The sequence below is a fragment of the Watersipora subatra genome, chromosome 1 (genome assembly GCF_963576615.1).
Source record: "Watersipora subatra chromosome 1, tzWatSuba1.1, whole genome shotgun sequence".
Taxonomy (NCBI): Eukaryota; Metazoa; Bryozoa; class Gymnolaemata; order Cheilostomatida; family Watersiporidae; genus Watersipora; species Watersipora subatra.
In genome coordinates, this window is record NC_088708.1 from 6,141,780 (window position 1) to 6,164,402 (window position 22,623).

General features: G+C 36.0%; 2 protein-coding genes across 2 annotated transcripts in view; one reads left to right on the forward strand and one right to left on the reverse strand.

Annotated features, from left to right (window-relative positions):
• LOC137393090 (death-inducer obliterator 1-like) overlaps positions 1-7,417 on the forward strand; it is a 33,227-nt gene extending 25,810 nt beyond the window's left edge. The window contains exons 16-20 of the mRNA XM_068079534.1: positions 754-949; positions 2,788-3,009; positions 3,308-3,457; positions 5,826-6,235; positions 6,344-7,417. Of these exons, the coding sequence (XP_067935635.1) occupies positions 754-949; positions 2,788-3,009; positions 3,308-3,457; positions 5,826-6,235; positions 6,344-7,405 (2,040 nt within the window). The 3' untranslated portion in view covers positions 7,406-7,417. The remainder of the gene's footprint in view (positions 1-753; positions 950-2,787; positions 3,010-3,307; positions 3,458-5,825; positions 6,236-6,343) is intronic.
• A 280-nt stretch (positions 7,418-7,697) lies between these two features.
• LOC137399371 (POU domain protein 2-like) lies at positions 7,698-22,597 on the reverse strand. Its single transcript, XM_068085453.1, has 8 exons — positions 22,505-22,597; positions 17,332-17,480; positions 17,027-17,088; positions 16,594-16,920; positions 15,092-15,301; positions 14,089-14,286; positions 11,444-11,516; positions 7,698-8,384 (listed from the first exon to the last, which is right to left on the reverse strand). The coding sequence occupies exons 2-8, from the start codon at positions 17,387-17,389 to the stop codon at positions 7,705-7,707; spliced, it is 1,608 nt and encodes a 535-aa protein (XP_067941554.1). The 5' UTR covers positions 17,390-17,480; positions 22,505-22,597; the 3' UTR covers positions 7,698-7,704.
• Positions 22,598-22,623: the final 26 nt, after the last annotated feature.

A 22,623-nucleotide genomic window follows, 5' to 3' on the forward strand; every position in this document is an offset into this window, starting at 1 on the left:
AGGCCACAGCACACCACCAACAACCATCTGTATAACAGATAACCTGTAGGCCACAACACACCACCAACAACCATCTGTATGACAGATAACCTGTAGGCCACAACACACCGCCAACAACCATCTTTATGACAGATAACCTGTAGGCCACAGCACATCACCAACAACCATCTGTATGACAGATAACCTGTAGGCCACAGCACATCACCAACAACCATCTTTATGACAGATAACCTGTAGGCCACAGCACATCACCAACAACCATCTGTACGACAGATAACCTGTAGGCCACAACACACCACCAACAACCATCTGTATGACAGATAACCTGTAGGCCACAGCACATCACCAACAACCATCTTTATGACAGATAACCTGTAGGCCACAGCACATCACCAACAACCATCTGTACGACAGATAACCTGTAGGCCACAGCACACCACCAACATTTTGTTGCAAGCCAACCTTTAACAACTTGTTTTTCAAACCAAACTAGAATCTAAATTGTGCTGTATAAGTTGATTAAAACTAAACTTATTGCATGACTTTACCAATTGCCATCTATCTTCTATCTGAAAATAGAAAGACCCTTACTGTTTGCTCACTTGAAACATTCCTAGCCAGACCTGGTCCTACTGAACTGGCTGTGTTGTGTTAGATGTTTAGGTAAATACTACAAACCTACACATGTCATGACTGTCTAGTTCATAGAACATGGCCTGTATGTTTTCTATGGTTGCTGATGCCATATTTCAGGAAGTGATCTTGATAAGGTTTTCTGCTGTGAATGAGGAGGAGAAGGCGTCGTATAAAGTCTACTTTAAATATCTCTCAGAAAAGAAAAGGTTTGGTGTCGTCGGAAATGGGTCTAGTGACATCAAGGACATGTACATCATACCCCTACCTAGTCATGAATCCTTGCCAGTCGCCCTCAAACCATATCGTCATAAAGGTAATGTTTGGCTTAATCGTGGTGATTTTTTATTTCCTTGCGTGGGGATATTTGTAAATGGTTTGGGTGCCAATCGCTTGTCTCACAATTGTAATTACAATAGTTGTTGCGGTCCATGACAATAGAGAATATTCATGACAGTATGATTTATCTGCTGCTACGATGCATCGTCACAAAATGTGTAACTTGAGATCTTTGTCAATATTTAAACTTTGTAGGCTTTGATAATTGACCAACCGCTGCATAAAGGTCTGATTACACACATCGAGGAAATGCATAGCCAATGTGTAGCATAAATATTTGCTCTTCTTACACCCTTAAGGCTGGTTCAGGCTATAATGCCGTTTGTCAGCGTTTCCCTTTCAGAATTCATCGTCGATTATGTGATCCGTAAATCGATGGCATCGACGAAGCAGCGGGGATACGTCAGCAAAGTTTGCAGCTGTCAAACTTTCCCGATATTTTGACGAGCATCGATGACCGCCTTTCGAATGTGAACCATTTCGGCGATGGTAATTCGCAGTCGCTGATAGAGTGATTTATTCATATCCGTTTATGATAGTCGCTGCGGGACTAGTTTTTTATTCCAGCACGCGAAAACAAAAAGGTTTCTTCGCGAAAATTTAAAAAGATAAATGAAAACACTATATCATGGAGTATTTCTTGAGGCAAGTGCGGATGGATATGTGATAGTGTGAACATGGTTATCATCGACAGCCTTTAGACTAGTAAATGACACGTTGCCTAAAGTGTGTGAAATCCATGACATCCTTATTGGATTTTCCATTACTGTTACTAAAGTATTGTCAACATGTTAATCATCCATTATGGATCTTCAACAATTTATCATAGTAAGAATGTTTGCGCAGCTATTTGCACTGCTAGATTTGATTCAAGCGAAAAATCGCTACAGGCTAATGTTTTGCCTGAGCCAAATTAAAAAATAATATGAGTTCATGGTATGAATCATTCTGGAAACAATTTTGGTTCTCCATAGATTTAGTCATGTGAAGAATTATCTCAAAAGTATCAGGGACAGTTAAAATTTACACTAGTGACCTTCAAATACCTGTTACACGTCCATAGAGTTACATTTGTCTATAGAGGATGTAGTTTGCGTCAAGTCCTGTCATTGTCACTCAAAACCAATTCTCAAATTAAATCAGATACTGTTGTAAATGAATTAAATGGAATCAAGATTGTATGTCTAAAGTAAACTTTGTTAGATGCCTTAGTTTTTTTCTCTGCCGAAGTAGATCGGGATGTTCAACAGATTTCGACAGTGTATTTTTGACATGTATTTATTTGTCTGTGAATCGTCCTATAATCAATATAGTAACTACTCTGTCGATCACTCATAGTTGAAATCAGTTTGTACTTGACAACTCACCAATCGTGTAGCTCCATACATATGTTTTGCATATGCAAACCTCTGAGTGTTATGCTTCCGAAAACACCTTCGTGTCGAGTATCTTTTACACTGTCCATACGAATACAAAAATATATCATCTGAATTATCAAATATCACGTAAATTAATGACATAGGATAATTTTAATTTAGTCAAATGAAATTAATTTTTATTCAATGTCAGGATTTCATTAATGAAAGAAGATTAATTTATAAACAATTAAGTTAATAGCGAAATCATGAGTAGTATCATAGAAAGGTTTTTACATTATTTTGTATTCAAAGTCTAAACCTCTTATTGTGATTGTGTTGGTAATGGATGAAATTTGTTAGAAGTCAGCATTCTTTAAAAAATATAGGAAATTCTAAAACACACATTCGCTCTAATCGATACTGTCAGTTATGTCATCTCTATCGTTATTTGTGCCAGTGCTCGCTGATGATAATCGCCCCAACATGCTTGTCGGCCTAGTCGTAAGAACAAAACTGAAGCGAACTGGCTCTCAAGACCCACTTTATGGATCTAAAAAGTCTAAATCAGACGAGGATGAGCCATACGAGCCGCCAGGCATTGATGAGTTGCTTCCTGCAGAGCCAGAAACACCATCTCCAATGACCACCCCAAATAATGCTGAACCATTTGACATTAAAAGTGAGTTTGTGTTTTTACTGCTTTAGCCAGCATTTTTGAGGTTCAAAGGAAAAGTATGGCATGAGGCCGTGTTTATGATAGCTATAAATTCTACTGATAACTACATTGTCATAAGCGTGGTGTGACATGCATGGTGAGGCAGATTTGGTTATCTCTGATCATCAGAAAGTTTTGATGATATATCCAGTCTTTATAAAACTTGACAGACCTTCACTCATGCTTTAGCTGAATCAGTCAACTTCAGAAATGGGCATGTCATGTGTGGTGCAATCATGTAGAATATATCCTTGCGCTTTAGATGTTGAAGAGTATGATCCATCGCAGCCTCTCGTCAGTCTGTCAGTTGGTAACTCGCAGGAGGGTCAGGAAGAGAATGAAATGTATGACCCAATTGTGTCAGCCTACTCTCTAGCTGACCCCAAAACTCTCAACGCAGAAGATGTGCCTGGTAAGTTCCATGATTGCTATGAATCCTAACACTGAGTTCGTCATAAATGAATATATGTTGTGATTTCAGTGATATCACAAGTGTTATTTCAGTGTTATATGTTATGTATTTCAGTATTATCACAATTATAATAGTTCATGGTAAAACTTTATTGATTACTTTATTGATAAACTGTATTTTGATTTAGTAACCATGGAGTTGCTTGACCACAGTCAAGTTGTAAATTACTATTATTGTCTAGTTACCATAAAATCTGTATTTGAATGCCACCTCTGTTTGAGCGCCACTATGGGAGAAAGGTTGAAAAAAAGAGCGCCACCCTTTAATGGAACGCCACTTCTATTTGAATGCCACTTTTATTTGACTGATACTTTTTCACACCCTTAATCTTTACGAACCCATAATAGCAAGTGATCAGTTGAAAAGTGTCCACAGAACTGTATTAACAAGGACTCGATTACATCAATTACAATTAATTCTTTCTTTGTTTCTGTTTGTATCAAAGTCCATTTTCCAAGTCTTTAGGTTTTTTCATTAGAAGCGTTGCTTGCACCACCATAGAAATAATTAGTAATTGTATTAGGCTAATAGAAGTTCATTTTTTAACGCGGTCTTGATACTTCAATGTATGTGGGATAAAGTTTTCGCATTTGCTATGAAAAATGTGTTACTACATACTTTGAGGCTAACATTTTGAGGCTATTTTTATTACACGAGGTTTCTTTTTATTTGCGCTAGAAGTTTCTATTCAAAATAGCATCGCGTAGAAGTTTTTCTCTGCTAAAAATTGTTTGGACGCTAATATCGACTAGCTCAGCTGTGCAGAAGATGGATTGAGGTCAGAAGACATTGTGGAAGGTGTTGAACAGCCAGAAGAATATGAAATGGTTTTAAACAGTAGCAGCAATCAGAACTCGACTGGCTGAGCAAATGGTGCTAATATTTTTGTTTTAAAAATGTTAATATTTGTTTTGAATTGTTAATTTTCATTGCTGCATATATTGTAATTATGGTTTGTTTATGTCACTTGTTTTTGAATATATATTTGTAGCGTTTGATAGATTATTATTATAAAACTTATAAATTTGCATATTTATAGTAGTTGCTCTTACATCATGTTTTTTGTTCACACTTTATGCTCAGTTTGTACCCTCAGTTCTGTGTATTAAGTTGACTGTTGTTGGGTGTAGAAATATAAGGGCACAAACGATAGTGACTGCTACAAACGATAGTGACTGCTAACAAGTTCTTGACGAGAATAACTTTGGCAACACAGCTCAGTTGTAGTATAATGTGCTTACAGGTGTCAGCAAAACAGGTTTCTTTTTATGTTTGAACTACTAATCAATCAGCCTTTGATATTTATTTGCGCTATAACTTATTCATTTCATAATTATTTCCATTCGATAATTTGAAACGATCAAGTGAGCTTTGGATTTGTTGTCTCATGCATTACTGCATTGTCTCATGTTTTACCACCAGAAAATTTCAGTACTGTGTAGCTTGTTGATTGACTCCATAATATGACGGACTAAATAAATTCTTTGTCTGTAAACGTGAATCTGATTTGAAGTAGATAAGACATCCTCGAGTGTTTAAACAGGAAAGCCACCAAAGGTCATAACCTTACATACTTTAAGTATATTATATATATATAATATATATATAATTATAATAATACATAATAATATAGTATATATAATATTATATAATAATGTATTAATTATATTCAAGGTGGCGCTAAAGCTGAAATCTAAAGAGCCTCACCTTGCTTAGAAAGTGAGGCTCTTTAGATTCATTAACCAAACTGTTTACAGATGATTGTTTGGTTTTCATAAATACATCTCAGTTTTACCAAAGTTACACTTATCTTTTTAAACACCTCCAGTCAATGAAGAAACAATTTCTTATGCGTTACGCAGTTATAATTATAGGTGCCAAAAATGGTCATCATAAATTATTTATGACATACCAGAACGTATTCATTTGTTATTGTTTTGGTCCTGCCACTCGTATCCCTCCCTTTGTATCTATATTATTGCTCGTGAGAGGGTGAAAAATTCTCTCTGTTGAGTTCCTATAGAGCCTGTTGCACAACATTTATTGCTGTCAAATATATAGGCAAAACTTTGCGTGACCTCACTTCTCTTGTTAGATGTGGCGAGACATTGTTTAGCCTAATGTCTCGTTAAGTGTCAAGTGTGAATAGTTCTTAAAATATTTGAATACAGGATTTTACTCAAACAAAAGCAAACAACATTGTTGTGTTGAATCTCTCTTTTTGCTTGCTGAATTTCTTAGCAACAATAATTTCTGTCATTGCAAACAAAGGAGGCCACGAAAATAAGTTTGTGTTGAAAACTTGCAGGCGCTGCACCCTATTCTCCTGGAGAAAATGATGCCGAAGATGGAGACGAAGCATATGATCCTGGCTCCTTACCCATAGCAATCACTCCATCTCAAAGTGAGCCTCTTCCTCACAAATCACCATCTACTAACCCATACAGAATTGCAGCTCCTCTACCTGCAGAGCCAAGCGAACCATATGATCCTATGGATACGCTGAATGCAAAGTCTCCACCAATGCCACGGGAGCCATACAATCCAATGAGGACTTCACCACCAGCTCCTGATAAACCATACAACCCTGCTGCTGCATTATCCAGGGCATTTCCATCCCACCCAGAAGAACTATATGATCCTGCTGCGCCTCTGTCCCCGCAGAAGTCAGGTCGTGATCAGAGTTCTTCATCTCATGCTTCCATAAGTTTACTGATGGTAAGGTTATATATTATTGAATTGTGTAGATAGTTGAAAAATTGTTGTATACTGCTGTACTCTCTTGCTTGTCAAGTGTCCATTGGTACATTAAATACTTTTTTATAGGATTCTGACTTGACTGCGCAGCAAAGAGCTTTGAAGGAGCTTACGGCACAGGTCGAACTACAGAAAAAGCAACTGCATAAAGCAAGGCTTGCACAACAGATTTTACCTATGCAATCAGAGACAGTCAGTCATCAGCTTGTCTCAGGGCAGTCATCACAACTTTTGACATCCAGTACTACTGACATATCTCAGACTGAAATAACGAAGCAGTTTCTTACTCAATCTATAGAGTCCAAAAATACACCTGTTGCACCACCTGTATTGGCCACACCAAAGGAGTCTAACCTTGACCCCAACATTCCCATTGCAGAAAGTGAGAGGCCTAAAATTTCGTTTTCATTTTCTGGTATACGAAATGTGTCGCATTCTAGCCAATTCCAGAATAACGAGTCTACTAACCATTCTGGGCCCCCACCTCCACAAAATAAAGTTCCATTGCTAGCTCCACCACCTCCTCCTGTTAGCCTTTCCTCCAACAATCTTCTCTCACCAGCTTCACACAGGCCTCTATTGTCTGATCCTCGAGTTGCCAGTGGTCCAGACCAAACCCATAGTAGAGATCGATACCCTGGAGGTGCCAATGATCCAGACCAAACCCATTGTAGTGATCGATACTCTGGAGGTGCCAATGGTCCAGACCAAACCCATAGTAGAGATGGATTCCCTGGGGGTGCCAGTGGTCCAGACCAAACCCATAGTAGAAATCGATATTCTGGGGGTGCCGATGGTCCAGACCAAACCCATAGTAAAGATGGATTCCCAAGGGGTGCCAGTGGTCCAGGCCAAACCCATAGTAGAGATGGACTCCCTCGGGGTGCCAGTGGTCCAGGGCGAATCCTTATCAGAGATGAAGATATGGGACAGAGAGACTTTAGAGAAAATTATGGTGATAGGAGAGGGTGGCAGGACAGTTATGATGGAAGAGCTCATTGGAGAGCGCCGCCACCTTCCAGAGATGCTGGCTATCGTCAGGGTATGCCTGGAGAATATGATTATCACAATAGAAATAGGCGAGGTGGTTATGGCCAAGGACCTGACGAGAGATATCATAGGGATTATTAATGACAGCTAAATTACAGTTTGCATGCTTCCTCTATGTATTCATATTTTATCAGGGTTTTAATGAAAGTATTGGTGACATGCTGTTAATATTGTACAATATTTCAAATGTACAGGTGTTGCGATAGAGCTACTGATTACTATGTTTAACAGTACATACATACTGTGATTAGTGTTTGTACATAGTAATTGTATTTGTTATATATATAATTGATGAAAACATGAAACAAATGTAGCCAAGTGTTGCAGAGAGATTATGCATGGGAAGCTAAACTAATTGACTAAGACATGACAAACAAATGCTATCCATTATTAAATATAATAGGTTTTACATAGCCACGTATAGTAGCCCCTTGTGGACTTTCCATGGCAGCGCTTAATGCAGCTGCATTTGCTTCAAACCGCTTGGTTTCTGTTTGCTTCACTTGAATTATTTGTTGCGTATTAACATCGTTTGTTGGATGGGTTTGACTACCTGAGTTCTGAGAATGCCCTAAAGGAGTTCGAATGACATTTATAGGAGTGTACAGAGGGTTTTGTTGAATCACTACTGGCCTTATTGCTGAATACTTCACACCACATTTCTTTTCTCTCTGGCGTCGATTGCAGAACCAGACACGCACAACGTCCCTCTCTATGTTATGCTCTTGGGCTATTTTTGTGAGGTCACTAGCATTTGGCTTGGGGTTAGAACAAAAGTACATCTCTAACAAATCTTTTGCTCGATCCTCTATTGTGGTTCGCTTTTTGCGTCTCTTTGCATCAGACGTGGGTTCGGGAGAACTTCTATTCCCAAATGTGTCAGATACTAGTTTGGCTTGTCTCTGTTCTTGGTCATCTAGCCATCGTTGCAATAATGGCATTAGTTTACGCATGTTGGGAGCACTAAGATTGGATGCTTCAAACCTGGAAATGGTCGTTTGACTGAAATCGTTAGGGAATCTCAAGCCCAATGCTGCGCCAACATCTCCCTGTGTGTAACCTGCGACAGATAAAAAAATGTATACCATGACTTGATATGCTTCAGGGCTATGACAAATATTACGTTTAAAAACAATAAAACAAAGCAAGAGTTGCTTAATTATTTACAACCTGTACTCAGCTAGGGAAAAGACCATTAAACTAAACAATTACTTGAAAAATTGCAAGTTTTTAATTTTAATGTTTTTATATACCATTCTCATTCACTCTTCAAAATTGGACAAAAATTTAGAAACATCTGTGATGAGTCTTTTTAAAGCAAAACAACATGTAGAAATAAAAATATAAAGAGGAATTTAGTATACAGGCTAATTCTCCAAATACAGTCGACCTTCGTCAAGTTAAACCAATATGGATGATGAGCAATCCAGTTTAACCTCCTTAATTTACTCGAAATGTCAATTATTTTGACTAGCTGTCAACCAGGACCCAACCCCATGACTAGCTATGCTACTGTGCATGTGGGTCCTCTGTGCACCTTTTCCTTCTATTTCTCAGTATTATGTACTTTTTTCAGTGAAATAAAACAAATAAAAACTGATATCTATATGTGTGTGTATATACGTATATATACGTGTATATATGTATGTATATACCCGCAGATATAGATATATATACTGGTATTTATATATATATACTGTATATATAGATACCGGCAGCAACCAACTCAAGTTAGTTGTAGAAAAGTGCGCTATTGGGAACAGCTAAGATCTTGAGGGGAGTGCTCAAACTCCCAAGTCTCTGGTAGGGGACCCGAGCTAGAGCAAGAATTAGCACCCATATGGGTTAACCGGGGTGAGGGAACAATTATTTGTATATATATAGGCATACAGAAACAATCACATTAATGAGGTTTATATACATATATCGGCTTATCTGTATACGTTGCGCCATAAACATTGCACTATACTGTTTACAACATTAAGTATTTAGCTTGTGAGAAAAAATGGCAATTTAAATACAAAAAAATAAAGTAAATATTTACTTTATGTATATGACCTTGTAAAAACCTGGTGAAAAATAAGTCTGAATTATGTCTAAGCACAAAAATATTCAATCAAAATGCAAAGCACTAGCAAGTGGATTTGTGGTCTTAATACTTTACAGGAACAAAAATTTGCAAGTTGCAGAACTTTCCAAAAAATAGCAAAAAAGGTTAGACAACTTCTGTAACAGCAAATGATTTGCAGAAATGTCCATTCATGCAAAGTAGTGCAAGGGTTTTGTTTCACTGAATTTCAAATAAGTTACTGCTTCAAACTCATGTTGCAGTTTTCTGACATACATGTATTTATAAATTATTAGCAGTGCTACCCGGCGTTGACCGGGTAATAAAAATGTCTTAGGTCAGAAAATTGGTTTGTATTTAACATATAACAACATTTGGCGTTCTAACTTTCAAACTACATATCATGAGAGAAGTGTTTTGTGTAGTTGAAATAAATTAAGAGAGAAAATAAAAACAACTGTAAAGGTTTTCCAACTGTTTCTAACAACTGTAACTTTCAAACTACGTATCATGAGGAAAAGGTTTTGTGCAAGACAACTAAATTAAAAACAAGTTTAAAATTTCTTAACCTTCAGCAACGTATATCTTTTAATAACGTAGAGCGGAAATTGGTTCTCGAACTTAATCCGTTCCAGAAGGTTGTTCGAAAACCGAGTTGTTCGAGACCCGAAACAATTTTTCCCATTAGAATAAATTAATGTACATTTTAATCCGTTCCTAATGGTAAAAACAATTTCGGTAAAGTATTTTTCAACATTTTACACCATAAACTGCACTGTATACTGCGTACTATAAATAAAAACAGGTAGATATAGATCATGTTTAAATTTAATAAAAGGTTTTCTATTTATGATGATGGAAAAAGAAAACAAAAGTAAACATTTCATATGTTTGGCTCTTAAAACATCAAAAACATTAATGATTAAAATACAATACTAAAAATTTCAGATATTGATGATGAAACAGCAGGAATGTCACGGATCAGTTACATAAAAAATCGTAGGAAAAATAAAATATGAACAGCAATGGCACATTTCACATCTTTAAAGGAGAATCCTCCTCCAAAACAAATTAGGGTAACTCGACTGGACGGGTTATATTCTTAGTAAATTTCTTTGGTAGAGGAGACGGCATCCCAGATGGTTCATCCCTTTTTGTAAAAAATTTATGAAGCGTAAAATGCTTTCACGTTTGTTAACTAATGTTTCCATGCTGTTTCCGGAGCTGTTCTAATTCCAATACGCATGCTCCGGAGACGAACGAATCTCAAAATCTTTGGTCAAAAACCGAGTTGGTCGAGAACTGAAACGTTCGAGAACAGAAGTTCTACTGTATATAATCAGTACGAAAAAAGACGAATAAGCATCGTGTTGCATACACTTAGTTCCAAAAATATTTCTGAACAAGAGCACCGTAACTCATGAACGCAAGGCTAAAATAATTAGCATGCGCATGGTGTTATCCATTATATGAAAACATTTATGATCTCTATGGTGTTGTAGCTCAGTGGTAGTAGTGGTAGTGGTAGAGCGCCCGGATAAGAAGCCTGTTGATGCATTCGTCATGAGTTCAAATCCGCCAGTATGCGAAATTTTATATCAAGATTTTAAGATCTATAGCTGGAATGCGGACAGTTCCACATACATACAACGACGACAGACATACTTTGGGAAATATATAGATATGAAAATTATATTTCACTATCATGAATATGATAAAATAATGTGATTGAAAAACATATTTCACTTTTGTGAGTGATTTATATAAACGTGTACCAAAAACAAGTGTTTTTAAATTCAATAGTCATAAAATCAGCCATTATTGTTTGAATGTGGCTACACTCTGATTGCGGCCACTATGCCCAAATTTGTCAGTCTTATCCAAGATCCGGACTAACGGGGCTATGCCCCACGCTAATCTAGACTTTGATCATAATGATGTGTCAACTGTACAGTACATTAATTCCTTGCCAGCCTAAATTTTGGAATAGGGTAAGTTGCTGCGCAAGGCCATATCTATTGCTTATGCTAGCCCTAGCTGACGCTACTTACCTAACTCCACTCGCCTCTGCTTGAAATGTTTCGCAAAGTTTTGTAGCTCCTCTAGCTGTGCCGTGTCCTCAGGCTAGAAACAAAATGAAATCTTCCCACATGTGGACAATTTTAACTTATACTTTTTGGAGTTGTGCTACTACTTACATAGAAGGTACCGGCGGTTTGTTTGGTCAGCTAGACATCCTTATCAAATAAATAGCTTGATATATCATTAATAAAATCAATATTGACACAAGTTAACATTATTGATGCCTGAATTAACTTATGCTATGGACTCTTGTTGGATGAATTGTAAATCTTTGGGCAGTATAGAGATGCCAGATATCCATGCGGCATGCAACAATGAGAATAGCCCAAGTCCAACTACAATAAAAACTAAGGAGGCACACCGCTAGGCAACAATTGTAAGTTGGATAAGTCTTTTAAAAGCTTTGGCTGGATTATAGAAAACTAGCCTGTTGGAAACCTATTGAATGTTGAATCTAAAACGCCAAGGAGTAGGACAAACATAGACAAACTCTCTCACTTCATGAATTATGCAAAATTTAAACTCGTATGTGATTGTTTAAATTTACAGATCTAAAGCAATACCTTGGATAATATTATTTATAAACATTTAGAATATGCTCTAAATGGCATAGTTCAGATCAATTTGATCACTATTCACCATCTGTATTTATATCTTCTGCTCTCATTTACATATAATCATAAACTTTATAATATACAGTGGACCCTGTCATAGGAAATTAATTTGTTCTGGTGTTGGCATCGGAAGGCGAAATTATCATATAAAAGGATATAAAACCCATAGTAATTATCCAATGCAAACTCCTGCTCAAAACCATCAACAACATCAATTAATAATAAAATAGTATACTAATCTTAGTAACTTTTAGCATTATGATTTGACAAAGTCAGTCAAAAAATTTGTTATAGTTTAATTTTATTTTGCAATTTCAGATGTATTATTGCTCAAATACATCTTAAATATTTTCTTCTACAGTTAATAAAATTATTCTTTGTTGTAAGTTGGTCCATCTTTCTTTTTTCTTCATACTTATGTTTATAAGGGTACGGTGTTTTGAAAAGATCTACCTATAGCAGTTTTATAGGCAAATGATACTATTTATAGTCACAGCAGAAGAGGGAACGACGCAGCATGTTTTTTCGTTTTGGGGGTAAGGGAAGCATGACAGAAATGACAGAAAACAGTTGAGAAGCACTGGTATAAGAAAACATTTATTGTAGAGAAAATCGATGATTACTAAACTAGTAAGTATTAGGTTTTTGCTGGGCAGCTGATAATTACAAAGTTAATAACTATAGCTACCTACTGTAACTTTAGTGTGTTTAGTAGTTATGATCTGATTATGGTTATGATTCTTACTTTTTCCTTTAACATCGTTATCAATCTTAGGACTCATGACTAACGAATTAAAGTTATATACATGTATGTAGTTATATAATTATATAAGTATAATACATTAAAGTTTATCGTAAATAATAAAATAATATATTAAACACTAAGATGCACAATAAATTTTCCCTTTCACTTGTCACTGATTTTTATTTTACTCACGCGATGTCAAGCATTTACGAAACACAAATCATGCCGAGCTGAGAGAGAACGAGCACCGTATCTCTTCTAGGCGGGCGGGGGAGATTTCAGCAAATAGCATAACAGAATCTCCGTTATTCCAACTATTCAGCACACCGACTGCCAAATTTGAATCTCGAGAGAGATTTCTGTTGATGACGAATGGCGAAAAAAAATGCTGTAACGAGGAGACGAAAAAACATCGTGTTTTACATAGTAAGGCAATAAACCATAAAACAGGGATGTTGTAACCCGAGGGTACTAATGCTGTGTAATTAATACTAATGTGTAATAATTATATGCACAATTATGCCGAAGTGTGGCAAGGTGGCTACATGGTTTAGTGGTAGTGTGCATAACTTCGCAACTGCGCATCTGAATGTGTGTGTTCAATTTTTGTGAGCTGCAAACTTTTTCCTAGCTCGCTTAGCTGGCGCCGGACAGACACGGCTCTTATTATAGTAAATATTAGAATATTAGTTTAAGTTACTAGCTTAAGTTACTCAAATTCATTGGGTCAAGAAACTTGACCAATGCCCAATGGTAACTACATTACCTGCATCTTTTTTACAAGCTGTTTTTAATCTTGAGTGAATGTGTAGCATAAGAAATGCTTTTCAGCAATCTTTTTAGCTATGCCTCGAGCAGTGAAACCAGATCTGATTTTGTGAGCAATTTTACAATCTCAAATCCTTTTCTATAAAAATATCACTTGAAAACAGTAGATCTCAACTCTTACCGACAATCCATTGGTATTAAAATAAAAACATTTTGAAACAATCAAATCAGGCATAATGGATCATTTATGTTTTAGATAATGACATTTAATAATTAATATTTGGGTAGAAACAGAAAACCTTACCACTAGCTACTTATTATTATTGGCTGTTCCTGATTAAATTCTATAAACTAATGTTCCATGAAAACAACAAACTAGAAACAACAAATAAATTGCATGCTCACTTTCATTGCAATTTTAAATGTTAGAAAGTTATCCCCTGGGTAACAACCTAATTCTAGCCACCCAACTACCACACATTCTTACTTTATGGTGCAGTTTCACAAAGGTAGGAGGGGGTGCAGTCAGGGGTGCCTTAGTGAGCGTTGAGGTTGGCTTGCTGGAGCTAAGGCTGACAGTGTCACTGATTAGCGTAGATGCAGAACTTGAAAGTAAGTGGTTATTTATCTGCTGGAGACCTGGTGTTTGAACTTGTCCTGCTGTCAGGTCAGACAAGCTGTAGGTCTACAGATAAACAATCAATTGCATATTAACATGATTTATCTTTTGTTCATACAAGTGGACAGGGATGGAAAGTTTACGGTTAATGAAATAGGAAGTATCAAAATGTTCAGCCATGAAGACGACTAAAATCAAGAACCCTCTAATTGATCCAAGCAAATAAAAAATACAAAATCTGCGTTTAATCCACAGTGTCGCCTAAGGATGTCCAACCAATCATCTTCAGGAGTTTGAAGGTAAAACAGGAACGGTTCTTTCTAATAATGCTTACAACAACTCATCATTGCATAAAGTGCTTGCACTAAGAACCCAGGCAAGAAACAATACTGTGTAGTGAGTCACATAAACACATTTGTGACTTAGTAGGTTTCTGTTTCTACCTGCGGTGCAGAGCGTGCCACCACTTATACCTGATATATCAACAGCACAATAGACGAAACGGCCTTATGCTAGCAATATAAATGGTTGACAGTTGACAGAATTTTAGTAAATAATATATACACTTTTGCGCAATGAGATTTGTTCATTTGATTTTGCTACTTTCATCAATGCAACTTTGGCTATCCAATATTTCAAAAACTAAGTCAAAGAATAAGTAAGAAATAACCACTTTAACAACAAAATAGAGGTCAAACAATAATTACCTTCAAGTAAACATACAAAGTTTTAAAAATTTTATGTTTAGTTCAATCTTCGTTATCTTGTTATTTAACAAAATGAGATTCGATACCAAATTAGCTCAATACTTATCAACAGCCAATGAACAAAAAGTTAACCTACACTCCTTACAAAAAGACTGAGATCGTACCTGAGGAGTTGGCACAGTGGGTGCAGGAGGGAGTATAAACTGTGACTGGAGATTTGGGTTGACTGTGCCAAGAATAACATACTGCTGAGGGGGGAAGTTGATGTGGACAGGAGGAGCTGGAGTCATTGGCTGATTTAGCAGTCTTTGCTGCAACTGGTGCTGAATCTGTTCTATATCTTGCTGAGTGAGCTGCAGACCTCCACAATTTACCTGCGATTAAATAACATGGCTAAGACCGATGTAGTCTTTCGATTAAAGTCTCTTTGATTTAATAGTCTCTAAATAATCATTCGATTTTTTAGAGCCAATCCTGTGTAGAACAAACATCACATGCTTCACACCATCTAATAGACCTTCCATGATAAAGTATGCCGATGATAATTAGCGAAAAGATAAAATTAATATTCAATCTTTAATTCCTCCTTTCCAGCCCCAACCTATATCACTTTTCGCATCTGATCTGTTTACAATTCCTATCCCCAACCTATATCACCTTTCTCATTTGTTCTGTCTACAATTCCTATCCCCTGCCTATATCACCTTTCTCACTTGTTCTGTCTACAATTCCTATCCCCTGCCTATATCACTTTTCACATCTGATCTGTTTACAATTCCTATCCCCTGCCTATATCACCTTTCTCACTTGTTCTGTCTACAATTCCTATCCCCTGCCTATATCACCTTTCTCACTTGTTCTGTTTACAATTCCTATCCCCTGCCTATATCACCTTTCTCACTTGTTCTGTCTACAATTCCTAGCCCTTGCCTATATCACCTTTCTCACCTGTTCGGTCTACAATTCCTAGCCCTTGCCTATATCACTTTTCTCACCTGTTATGTCTACAAATCCAAGCACCAACCTATATCACCTTTCTCACCTGTTCTGTCTACAAATCCTAGTCCCAACCTACATGTATATCACCTTTCTCACTTGTTCTGTCTACAAATCCTAGCCCCTACCTATATCACCTTTCTCACCTGTTATGCCTACAATTCCTAGCCTCTGCCTATATCACCTTTCTCACTCGTTATGTCTAGAATTCCAAGCACCAATCTATATGATCACCTTTCTCACCTGTTCTGTCTACAATTCCTAGCCCCTGTCTATATCCCCTTTTTCACCTGTTATGTCTAGAATTCCAAGCACCAAACTATATGATCACCTTTCTCACCTGTTCTGTCTACAATTCCTAGCCCCTGCCTATATCACTTTTCTCACCTATTCTGTCTACAATTCCTAGCCCCTACCTCTATCACCTTTCTCACTTGTTCTGTCTACAATCCCTAGCCCCTGCCTATATCACTATTCTCACCTGTTCTGCCTCCAATTCCCTGATCCTTTGCCTTGCTTTAGCTCTCCTGTATAATTGCAAAGCTAGGACACACGCGCGCGCACACACCATTCTATCGAACTGAAAGGTAAGCCAGTTTAATAACTAATACTACCAGCCAACCGGTCAATAGAATTAATACACCCGACACTATTACCACTCGTGACTCACCACAGGAGGTTGAGGGGCTGGTACCACCACTATATTGTTAGAAGGTGAGCCAGAATCAGATGATACCATAGGATTGACTGTTAGCACCGGCAGTCCTCGCGTAGCTTCACTTTCTTGTTCAGCGCGTGTTGCGTGTTCATCCACATCTGAGTCTGCACTACTCAAGTTAAGGTCACTGTCTTGCAGGTCAGGTCTAGGTAGCCTTGTAACCCTATGGTTGGTGTATTCATCAAGTGAAAGGAGGAGAGAGGGGGACACCAAGTCATTATCGATAGTTTGTTGCGTTTCTTGTATCAAATCACTGTCATCATCTTCATCATCAATTATCTGCAGGCACGATAAACACGCGGTTACAGTAACAACAAACTTCCTGGAATCATGAATATCAATAAAATCTAATCTGAATTCCTTGAGAGTAGAGCACTTCTCTTACCGAAGATTGAGGCTTTGTGGGTTCGGTCAGATCATACACATCAGATGAAGAAAAATGTAAAACTAAAACAGAGAATTGTTTGCTGTCATTAACAAAACCTAATGTAGCAAAATTTCTTCAGGTCTTTGAGGTCATGATACCGCATGGCTTCATACTTCTAGACTTCAATCTAGAGCATATGTCTAGGAAATGTTGAAACAAGTTTAATAAAAAAAGAAATGTACCCTGAAGATTGAACTTTTATAAAGAAATAAATTATTGTTCATCAATGCTTACAAACCTCTACAATTAAATCTTAACTGTACCTGAAGCCGAAGGAGAATGAAAACTTTCAGACGTTAAGTCCAGTGCCATAGAATTCATGGTACTGGAGAGTTTCTAGTTGCAGCCTTCATATGTATTTGCTATTGTATAGCGTAATCCTCTGTCAACATACGTTCTGTATGCATATACACTAAAACAAACAAGCTTGAGTTTCTGCGAGTGTCTTGAGAATTAGCATTTCTACTGATATCTCTCAAATTGGTGCATAGTAATGTGGCAGCTATAGACATTTCATATATTATACAAATTGATTATTACAGCATTGAGAAAATAAATTATCTTCTAAGAGCTTATTAATACAAGTGAAACTTAAGTATGCAGTCAAACCATTTTTAATGTGAAAATACTTCAGCAAAAGATGTGGAATTTGAGCAAATACTCAGCACTACACACGAAGTAATTTATATAACAGTAATAACAATTGAAGTTTATCGCCATAGATTCAATTAAGTAATGGAAAGTGAAGAAACTGGTTAGAACCAAAATTAAAACATAAAAATCTAGAAATATAATAAAACAGTATAATACTATATATACTATGTTAGTTTAAACTTCTCTAAGTCTAAATTATAGTTAAATTATACTGACCATCTCTATCACTGACGCCACATTTCAACATACACATCGCCGTGCCTCAACTTCCATAAAAACATATTTTTATTGACTATTACTTTATTTGGCTTTTTAGATATATATATTTAGTTTTATTACATTTAGTTTGTAACACAGTTTTATATAATGTACTCGCTTTAATGTCGAATAGATTAGAGAATAATGGTAGGTGTTTGGGCTGTGGAATCGAACAATAGTAACTGCAGCGTTTTCGTGTAAGAATATTCGCTCTAACCAAGCGATCGTTTTAGCTTACAAATTGAATCTCAAAAAATTTTACCGCGCATGTAGAAGTTTTACTGAACTTTTCCAAACATTAAACATATTTTACTGTACTCTGTGAAAAATTTACAACGTCAAATGATTCAGTTCTGACAGACTTTCTGACTAATAATGACCATTATTAACCCAATGTAGGTTTTCCCACAACAAATGAGAGAATTTTAGAAGATAGTTTCCTTTGCTAAATAGAATGAATTTCCTTTGCTAGATAGATAAAACCTTTGCTGCACACTATTTATACCAGTCTATTGTATTTCTATACCATACTTACAATCAGTTTTCATATTAATGTTAAAAACATGTCAACGGCCAATAGCGCTGCTATTTGGCAAAATGTACAAAATTGTGAGTATAATGATGTTTTATCATATGAGGGCAAAAATGTAAAAACTTGTAATTTAATCACTAAGAATTACCATAGTACATTATAGTGAGAATAATAGATTACAACCGATAAACTTCACAAATAGATTGGTTGGTTCATCCACATTTGATCCACACTTGATTTTGAAAATGCTATATGATTTGCTACAAGTCATCAGCCGTTGGCAGTGCGTCATGTCAACGATGACTGGCCCATTGGTTTTGGTCTTCAGATCATGGCTCTCAGTCATTCAATAATTAAATGAGGATAGTGAGTATATCTAACATTCACAACAAACCGTAGTTTTGGCAAACTACGGTTTGCCAAAAGAAAACAGATTAAAATATTTAGCAACAACCTGAATGTTTAAGGCGCCTTAAAAGTAAAACAGTTTAGCTAACATTGACTTTATATGTACTAATCACATTTGAACAGTAACTTTTTGGACAGCTATGTGAGACAAAAGTCTTTTGTAAACAGGCAATACGAATACTAGGATAGAATTTTTCAATCTCAAGGTTGAACATGATAACAGATCAAACTACATCTACATGTACTTAGGAAACAATTTGAGCTTATTCTCTTTAGTTTCTTTGGGGTCTAAAAACAAGAAGAACATAGTGCCTTTTATAGCATTTGATTTTGTTGTATCATTAATAAATATTCAGTGATAAAAAAAGTTTTCTTTAATTAAAAACTGAGTTAGAGTCAATAAATTAAAATGTACAAATATAATAATAGTACCTTATTAGCATCTCTTGTTGAATAAAACTTAATAACAAAATGGATGTTGCACCATCTGAAAGCTTATAAAAATATCCTATTCAATCAATAAACCTAGTGACAAACTGGTTCAAAGATTAAGGCCATAAAGCTTGTTCTGAATGTTCTTCATTCCAGATGTTAATTCCTGTTTGACAATAATCACTATGAAATTGGTTTTTCTATCAATGACTTTACGCTTCTGCACTATTAGCACTCATCAGCAGAGTTAGAATTTTACTTTTAAAAAATCTACTGCATCTTGTATAACCAAAATAGCTTTGATGACCAAGTATTTTTATCATTTAGAGTTTTCAATATTAGCTTTATGGGGGAAGAGATGATGAGTTTTGTACATTTAAATTAATAAAATGTATTTAATTTCATATAAACGATACTTATACAATGTATTGGAAATACCAATATGATGTTGCGTGTGAAATCTTAGCTGAGCATAATTTACTAAACAAATGTGGCTGGTAAATGACAAAAAGCATGAATGGCAGACAGTCAAACTATTCATGTTTAGTGATTTGTTGTCGCATGACGCATGTAGCTGCTAATACTACAGATAGTGTTTAGTAAAGTAACTATAATATGACTTATGTATACACTTAAGTATATACTTAAGTGTATACATAAGTCAGCACAGTCATACATAATATGTTGCAGTTACATATAAGGCCTATCTTGCTATGGTAACATGATCGAAATGAGTTTTGGTTGCTCAAAATACTTTTCTTATAGTTAACATAACGCTTATTATTTGAATTAGAATGGGTCAAGTTTGTATTTTTCATAGCAATATGATACTAGGTGTAGCAGATGATCGCCTGAAAATGTGAGCAGCTCAAGTTTGTCAACCACATTAAATCTTACAAATACTAAAGAAAAATAACTAGAATAACTTAATTTACATACTATAAAGGGTGCTTTAGGATTTGCAGGCCAAAGCCAACTTGAAAAAACAATTTTGTCATGTATTGATGGACAATTTTATGAAGATAGGAATGGTAATATGTTACCTAACCTGAACCGCTATCATCTAACATTAGTAAAATAAACTGCTTTTTTATTAATATGTATGTTTGGCTCATCGTTGAGTGAGAAATGAGAGGTCAAGATATATCATAGTTGCTGTTTATATCATTACACTAAGTCTATCAATATTACAGACTGTATGTCTGTTTTTTCAATCAGATGACAAATTAGCTACAGAAATGAGCTAATAGTGTTACAATTTACTTATCATATATAAAGTACTACAGATTATGGAACACATCATTTTACATAAACTGAATAGCGAACTAGATCAAATAATTAGCACCTCTCAACATGGTTTCCGCGCTGGGCTCTCCTGTGAGACTCAACTGACATCTACCATTCACTCAATTGCAAAAGCTTTGGATAGAAAAGTACCAACTCATGCTTTAATTTTGGATTTTAAAAAAGCCTTTGACAAGGTCCCTCACATGTTTTTAATTAATAAACTGAAACGCTACAATCTTAGTCCTTTTTTAGTTGACTGGATTAAACATTTTTTAACCGGGCGAACTCAAAGAGTTACGATAAAAGGGGTAAATAGTGAGAGTCGTTGTGTTACAAGTGGGGTACCCCAGGGTTCTGTCTTGGGGCCTAGATTGTTTTTATTGTATATTAATGATTTGTCTGAATGTGTTGATTGTAATATTAGTTTGTTTGCGGACGACACTATAGTTTATGCCTCAATTGATAATTCCTTTACTGTTGTCGACTTTCAGAATAGCATAAACGCTGTCTTCGATTGGTCTCAGAGGTGGAAGCTAGAATTTAATATTGAAAAGTGTAAGGTGATGTGTTTTTCAGGTTCTGCATGTTCTGACGACCAGTTGCCATATTTTTTAAATGGAAGTTTGTTACAGTTTGAAACCCATTCACTATACTTGGGAGTGTGGCTATCTAGTGACCTTTCGTGGCAGTATCACATCGATTGCAAAGTTAAAAAGGCCAGTCAAATGCTAGGATTTTTAAGGAGATCTATATCTAGTGCACCTAAAGCTCTCAAACTACTTGCATATAAATCCTTTATTAGACCTATTTTGGAGTATGGATGCCAGGTGTGGGACCCGTACAAGAGATACGAGGTTGACCAGATTGAGGCGGTTCAGAGAAAGGCTGTAAGATTTATTTGCAATGTTAAAGGTCGCGATATTGGTGTAACTGGCTTAATTAAAGACATGAACCTGGAGACGTTAGAGGAACGTAGAACCAACTTGCGTAAATGTTTGTTATATAAAATGATCAGAGACGCCTGTTCCGAGTCTCCAGGAGCAATATCACACAAGTTTCCTGAGCTTTTTAGTAAAAATAAAAATGAAGATCATTGTACCACTAGAAGTCAGCGTGCCTCGCAGCCCATGAATTTAACCGCAAATAACAACAAGTACCATAATAGCTTCCTTCCGAGAACTATACGAGATATGAAACTCGGAGATATATATGTCATACAATAAGCTTTTTTATTTTTTGTTTTTGAGGTTGTAATTTTAGTCTATACTTTTGATTGTACAAACTTGAGGCCTGCACAATATATTCATATGAATATCTGCAGGATCTATTTATACCGATACCGATACCGATATGTATGGCGAGGTTACTACAAATTAATTGATGAATGGAAAATTGTTAGGTAGTGGTTCGCATGTCTCACATGTCAAAATGCATGTAGGCCTACATTGTGCTATGATCTCTCATTCTACTTTGAATAAAATATATGAACAAACCAATATTGCTATGGCGAGTCAAAAAGCCAGCCTGTGCGAAGACTAAAACCTATTATAAAAAACATCCCTCCAGTAAATGTGCAACAGGAAAATCAGTATTTTATTTAATGTTAGCAGAAGTCAAATTGAAACAAAATTTGAAAAACGAGTGAGAAACTTTTTTAGATCGTTTTGATAGTTTTCGAATTATTCAGATAGTATTTTCATAGCCTTTACCCCAACACAAAACTGTCATGCAACGTGCCATCAAAGTTAATGTCAAGTCGACATAAATCTCGTATAGATTGTTCTAAAAAGCTATACTTATATAACAACAATCCAGCAGATTAATCAAAAAATAATGATTCAAAATATTTCAAAATGACAACCTACATGTATTGAAGCAAACCAGCAGTTTGTTCAATGGTGTGTAGTCTTAAATATGCAATATCGTGCCAACGCCCAGACTTAAAAACTGATGTTTGCTGAGTTAGCCTGAGATTTTAGTTAGC

Coding starts and splice junctions, on each gene's coding strand:
- LOC137399371 (XM_068085453.1), bottom strand. CDS start 17,389: ATGAATTCTATGGCACTGGACTTAACGTCTGAAAGTTTTCATTCTCCT. Junction 15,302..16,593: donor CAGCCCCTCAACCTCCTGTG/GTGAGTCACGAG, acceptor ATTTAATCGCAG/GTAAATTGTGGAGGTCTGCA. Junction 11,517..14,088: donor TTGTGAAACTGCACCATAAA/GTAAGAATGTGT, acceptor TTTTGTTTCTAG/CCTGAGGACACGGCACAGCT.